Source organism: Sesamum indicum, linkage group LG8, assembly GCF_000512975.1.
Source record: "Sesamum indicum cultivar Zhongzhi No. 13 linkage group LG8, S_indicum_v1.0, whole genome shotgun sequence".
NCBI lineage: Eukaryota > Viridiplantae > Streptophyta > Magnoliopsida > Lamiales > Pedaliaceae > Sesamum > Sesamum indicum.
In genome coordinates, this window is record NC_026152.1 from 377853 (window position 1) to 384969 (window position 7117).

Here is a 7117-nt window from a genome sequence, read left to right on the forward strand (position 1 = left end):
TTAAACCTATAGAATTAAAAATATAATTTTGGCCACGATTATAACACTGGTTATAATAAATTTCAAAAGTACTTATTTATCTTTATTTTTCTCTCACTATTTTCAAAATACAAAATTAAACACTTCAAAAACAAAATCAAACATAATGATTTGTTTCTGAAATAGATCATGATACTAATGAATGTTGGAAAGAACAAATGGTTGTCATGACGTACAAATTTCATTATAGAATATTTTTCGTGAGGATGAATATTGACATATATATATAATAGATTGGAGGAAAGAGATACGTATCTTTACAACTATTAATTTAATCCATTGCGGGAACAAAAATATTAGAATAACACACGCATGTGCATACCAAGATGGAGAATTTGATTGATCTAATATTTCATTTTTCAATAAGAAAATTGAAAACTTTTTCCCACATCGAATTAGATTATATATATGCTCGATTAATTATAACATAAATATTTATTGTACTCTCAATTAAAAAAAAAAAAGAAGAAAAAGAATAAATTCTAGCCACTCATCAATCACGGTGTTCAGCTGCGAAACGACCACGGTCATTATCTAAAGAAAGAGGGACCTTCTCTGGTCACTGACACCATCTTTATTCGATTGATCGAAGCAAGAGCACCAAGTTTAGTTGGAGAAGATGATCTTTTTTTAAATATATTTAAATATTTTATTCATATTTAATAAATAAAAATAAGATAAATATTTGATATTGAATTTGACCGTTAACTCAAATTTTAAACTAAATGGAATTTGAACCATTGAATTATGTACTGAATCTGGACATTTGATTGAAAATTTAATGAAATCTAGCCGTTGATCTATTTTTTTGCAAATTTAACCATTAAATGTATAATAAAAAAGATATAACGATTCATAAATTAAAATATAAGATTAATTTATTGTTGAAAATTACAGTCCAATCGTAATGAGGGCGAGTGTGCTACACCTGCAAAGCCAATGGGGTTGTTTGCTATGTTTTGAGTATTATAAGAGGAGTTTTTAATGTTTTATTTTTTACAGGGAGATGTTTTGAACATTTTCAATAACATAGGCGATGAATTTCATTTTACCGTCTATTCTATTAATGCACCAAAAGAAACATTATGTTAAAATAATTAATTAGGAACAAATTAACAAAGATGCAAAATACTTATATATAGACAGTTGTAATATATACACGATCAGTAGAGTCAGGAATTTTGGCCAATGAAGTCTAGTTTAGTTGGCAAAGTTGAGGCCCCATGACCTCGAAGGTCATGCGTTTGCACTCCACCTTATGCGGTGAGATGTTGTAATACTCCACCTTTTGCAGTGAGATGTTGTAATAGTTTGTTAGATATTGATATCCAATAAATATATGTTGGTATATAAATTTACTTTTATATTAATTTTTTATTTATTTTTTGTCTCAATTGAACGTATTCGTTAATTTGAATTTTTAATGTTTGAATCTATCTAAATTTAACTTAAAAGTATCGAATATATGTAATTTATCGAATAATATAATAAATTACATATATTGTATAAATAAAAGAAACAAATTTATATATATATATATATATATATATGTGCCTACCACATTGCTTGTAAATCTAGAAGAAAATTTCTAATTACGTGTTTGTAATGAAGTAAAATAATTAATGAAAATGGACCGTATAAAGTGATTAAATGTTATTTGTTTACGTAATGAAGCATAAGGCTAATACATTGTATGTGTCGTATGGATATACAAGGGTGTTCACAGTGCGATTTTAATTTTTTAAAAAAATTATTTTTAATTTGAATCATCGTTGACGATTTTATAAAATAATTTTTTAAATTATTATTTTCAAAATTAAAATTAAAAGTGCAATTTCGGGCGATTTTAATAGTTAGGGTAAATTATATTACATCCCCTGTATTTTGGTAAAATGGTGTGAAATTTCCCTATAATAATTTAATGGGAAAAATAAAATCTGTGTTTTATAAAATATAACAAAAAATACCCTTTTCACTAATCCCCTCTTCACTAAAAGAAAGGGAGTGGCTCAGACTCGTCTTTTCTGTGTGAGTGGGCTTTATTTTTCGTCTTTCTAGGATTACTTTAAGTATGTAAATGTCCATTTTGTCCATTTATTCATATTTAAATACATTCTAAATTGATTTGTTTATATATATATTGCTATATATTGAATTAATTTATATTATTTATTGAGCTCAAATATATTACAATAAATTATATTTAGTATGAAATATATAAATTTAAATATAAAAAAAACTAAATAATATATAATTTTTAATTTAAAAAATAATACAAATTTAATATTGTAAATTATTTTTAAATTAAGAATTCATTTTAAATTTAATTTAAATATAAATACACCTAAACAGTATACAAAATAAGTGTTTGTATGTAACTAACAAAAAAGACCAACACTATGCACCATAAACCGTTAACACTCTCCACATGCATGCAACTTTAAATAGATTAAAATATAATAACATATATAGTAATCTAAAAAGAAAATACTTAGGTCATAATTGGTACGTAGAAATGGAGTGGGAATAGAATTGACATTCCCAAATATATTTCTATATATGTGATTGGTATATAAGTAAGGAAAGGAATTAGTCATTTCAAAAGAATCCTTATTCTCTTAGGAAAGGGGAAAAATGCAAGCAACCCCCTTGTGATATCGTAAATGAGCAAATTACCCCCTTATGAAAAAATAAATAGCGATTTACCTCCCTATATTTTTTAAAATATAATAATTTACCCCCCTATATTTTTTAAAATGAAGTAATCTACCTTCCTATATAAGGAGGTAAATTGCTTTATTTTAAAAAGTATAGGGAGGTAAATTACTATATTTTTTTCATAGGGGGGTAATATGCTCATTTTTAATATCATAGGGGGATAAATTGCTATTCACCCCTTAGCAAAGGGATTAGTGATTCCATCTAAAAAAGCATGCTATTAGCTATTCCTATGAGCTTGGGAATGGAAATTTTTTTTCTTGATAAAAATTATCTTTGTGATTACATTATATAAGACATTAATATTTTTTGGATGTATTTTATCGAGTATGATTCTTTTTATTAATTCAAAATATTATTTTGAATTAATAAATATGGGGAACAAAATTTAATTTATTGATTTTGATATTTAGTTTTAATTATTATTAATTTAAAATATTTTTTATCCGAGTATTGAGGCATAATTGTAAATGCATTGTGATTAAATAGATTAATTCATTTGGTTGTTCAAACTTATATAACTTTTTTTTGCAGAAAATACTATCTATGTGTAGATTCGATCAATAAATTATTTCGTGAGTAAATAAATAAATCTTCTAATATGTTCTTTTCTAATAACATATAAGATATTTTATAAATTGCTTATAACTTTCTATAAGTAATTTTCTAAAATATTACTATTATACAATGCACTCAACATATTAATATATTTATTTATGTATATATATATATATATATATATATAGTTTTAAAAGGCAACATAAATCAATTGCACATTGGTATGATCACAAATGTGTTACAACCAATATGTGATAGAACATTCATGGAAAGATGTTACAATATAATATTGGTACTGGTCGGTGCATGCTATTAATATTGTTGCAATAAGTAAACTGGAAAACTAATATTGAAGGGTTTAAAGCATATCAATTGCTATATACTTTGGACTAGATGTATATTTGTTACCCTAACTTAGGTGGATTGGTGTTTTGTCCTTTAATTTTATAGTGTAGTATTTTGTATTTTAGTTCTATAAATTTTAATTTTTTGGGATTTCATTTTTTTCTTGTTGGAGTTCACCTTCACAAGTTAAAAGAGCGAACTCCAACAAAAAAGGGGATTGAAATCCCAAAAATTAAAAGATATAGGACTAAAATGTTGCTTTAAAAAGTTAAAGGACAAAATGCTGACAAAATTGATCAAATAGGAACAGTATACCCACGTTACTTGAGATAGACATTCATTTTTCTCATACGAAGGGTGAATTTCAATGAAAAAATGACAGAAATCGTTAAAAGTAAAAATACGATGGATCAAAGTATTATTCTAAAAAAATAAAAATACCGAATAACTTATGTGCAAGACTAAAAAAGTATATAAGTAAAGTAGATTCATGGTCAAATTTGCTATTTTATCTAGAAAATCTTTTCCATCCATAATTCATTAGGAGAAGTGTATGTGAACCTGGCTCGACAGTAGCCTAGTCTATATACAAATTTCAAGTTTTTGGCTTTTCCAAATAGTTTGGATTATTAAATTTGGAACTTACAATTTCAAATTATTTGGAACTATTTTTTTTTTTTTTTTTTTCAATCGACCTAATATGAAGGTATTTGATTTTTTCATCATATTTTTTCTTATATCAAAATTCTTCTATTTAAGTACAAACCTCATCAAGTTAGAGGATTTTCGTAATTTCCTGTTAAGATCATCAAATTTTGGCTAAACCCAAATAAATGTAGTAAATGTTGGAGAAAGAAAATAAAAATATAATATAACAGGAAATATGACAACAATAATTATAAGGTCTCCTCAAGTCTATACCACAAAGTCAGAGATTCCATCCACCTCCTCAGTTTCTCCTCTATATATGTGTTACCTATCCAATAGTAGTGCTCCTAATTACCACTAAACATAGACCCTAATTACATACCAACTCGTCCTCCTCATCGATCTCATTCAACTGTTACCAACTGAAAGTTCCTTCTCAGTGGTAGCTGATTAAAAGAAGAATATCGATCTCTTGTTTCCGGATCCAAACAGATTCATGGGCAGCATTCAGAACCAAGAATCCCACCATGGAAGCTCCGCAGGAACCATTAGACCTCTGGACCCCGAAGAATTCAGAAGGCAAGGCCATTTAGTCATAGACTTTCTTGCTGACTATTACAACAATGTCGAAAAATATCCTGTCCGTAGCCAAGTCGAACCGGGCTATCTCAAGAAACGGATGCCCGAATCCGCTCCATATGACCCGGAACCCATTGAAGAAATCCTTCGTGATGTTCAGAAGGATATTGTTCCGGGCATTACACATTGGCAGAGCCCCAGCTATTTTGCTTACTTCCCGGCCAGCGGAAGCATTGCTGGATTTCTTGGAGAAATTCTTGGAATTGGCTTCAACATTGTTGGATTCAACTGGATGTCGTCCCCCGCCGCCACCGAGCTCGAGAGCATCGTCATGGATTGGCTCGGGAAAATGCTTAAGCTTCCTGCCAAGTTCTTGTTCTCCGGCGGCGGTGGTGGCGTTTTGCAGGGCACCACCTGTGAGGCCATACTGTGCACGGTGGTCGCCGCCAGGGATCAGATGCTCAAGAAGATTGGCAGAGAAAACATCAACAAATTAGTCGTCTACGGATCGGATCAAACCCACTCCGCATTGCAGAAGGCAGCTCAGATTGCGGGAATCAACCCCAATAATTTCCGCGCAATCGCAACCACAAAAGATAATGCATTTGGATTAACAGCAGAGGCTTTCCGGGCTGCAGTTGAGTCAGATATTGAATCCGGACTGGTGCCACTATTCCTATGCGCCACCATTGGAACGACGTCATCCACCGCCGTGGATCCACTCGCGCCGCTGTGTGAGGTGGCGCAGGAGTACGGAATCTGGGTGCACGTCGACGCGGCGTACGCGGGGAGCGTTTGCATTTGTCCGGAGTATCGTCATTACCTGGACGGAATAGAGAACGCGAACTCGTTCAGCTTGAACGCACACAAATGGTTCTTAACAACTCTGGATTGCTGCTGTCTGTGGGTGAAAGACCCGAGCGCGCTGGTGAAAACTCTGTCAACATATCCAGAATATCTGAGAAACAAAGCCTCCGAAACGAAGCAGGTGGTGGACTACAAAGACTGGCAAATCACTCTCAGCCGCCGCTTCCGCTCGCTCAAACTCTGGTTGGTCCTCCGTAGCTACGGTATCGCCAACTTGAGGAAATTCCTGCGCAGCCACGTGAAAATGGCTCAGGACTTCGAAGGGCTGATAGAAATGGACAAGCGGTTCCAAGTGGTGGTGCCGAGAAAATTCGCCACCGTGTGCTTCCGCATGTCGCCGTCGGAGATCGGCGGAAACCACGAGAGTGTGACCAGGGAGGAAGCAGCAAATAATTTCAACGCCAAACTGCTGGAGTCGATAAACGAATCGGGTAAGATTTACATGACCCACGCGGTAATTGGGGGAGTATACGTGATGCGGTTCGCAGTAGGGGCGAGTCTCACCGAAAACTGGCACGTGATTTTGGCCTGGAAGGTGGTGCAGGAGCATGCAAATGCGCTGCTAACGACGCCGTGAACGGAGGAGGCATGAACTTCCTCTCAGCCTCGTCAATTACGTACCCCGCAAACTTTATTCTGCATGCAATATACTGTTCTTGTCGTTATTGTTGTTAATTATAGGGCAAAAGACAATTTTCGTCCCACAACTATAGGCCATTTTCGTTTTAGTCCCGTAAGTATCTAGGGTTTCAATTTGGTCCCGTAAAACTGAAAAATTCGCAATTTCAGTCCAAATTTCGCCGGAAAATTTTGTGGGTCGCCGGAAAAGGTCACATGCGATGCATGTGACTTTTAAAATTGGGGGCTCGATCCGATCCTGCTCCCCCCCCCCTTCTCTCTTCAATCCCCCCGCCGTTACTTGGAATTTCTGGCCACCACATATACCATTCGATTCCCCACATCAAGGAGAACAAAACCCCTCAACCAATTTTGAGATCCCACCACGACAGCGACTGGGCTTTGAAATTGACCGCCGCGGACAATTCCTGTCGATTCGCCGGCGACAGGACGACCCACGATCGCGGATTGGTACCATTGGATTCGTCTCCTCACTGCGGTTTTAATGGGACTAGTCTCATCCATTTTCATCAACTAGGTGCAAAGATCCATCGTTTTGAAGATTTCGGTCGTCGTCCGCCGCGACTGCATCTTCCGCCAGCGTATTCTCCTTCGTCCGAACGAACCACCTGCTCGGAATACCATCGTTGAACGCCTCTCATTCTGGCGAATCTTTTGAGACCAGTCCCATCGATTTTGGTCACCTCTGTGCAAAGATTTGACGAAAGCCATCCTCCGCCTTTGC

At 34.1% G+C, this 7117-nt stretch overlaps 1 protein-coding gene across 1 annotated transcript; it reads left to right on the forward strand.

The window, feature by feature from the left end:
• LOC105167277 (tyrosine/DOPA decarboxylase 2-like) lies at positions 4579–6463 on the forward strand. Its single transcript, XM_011086923.2, has one exon. The coding sequence runs from the start codon at positions 4805–4807 to the stop codon at positions 6329–6331; it is 1527 nt and encodes a 508-aa protein (XP_011085225.1). The 5' UTR covers positions 4579–4804; the 3' UTR covers positions 6332–6463.

Bases quoted from the DNA above. Each gene is read 5' to 3' on its own strand.
- LOC105167277 (XM_011086923.2), top strand. From the start codon at position 4,805: ATGGGCAGCATTCAGAACCAAGAATCCCACCATGGAAGCTCCGCAGGA.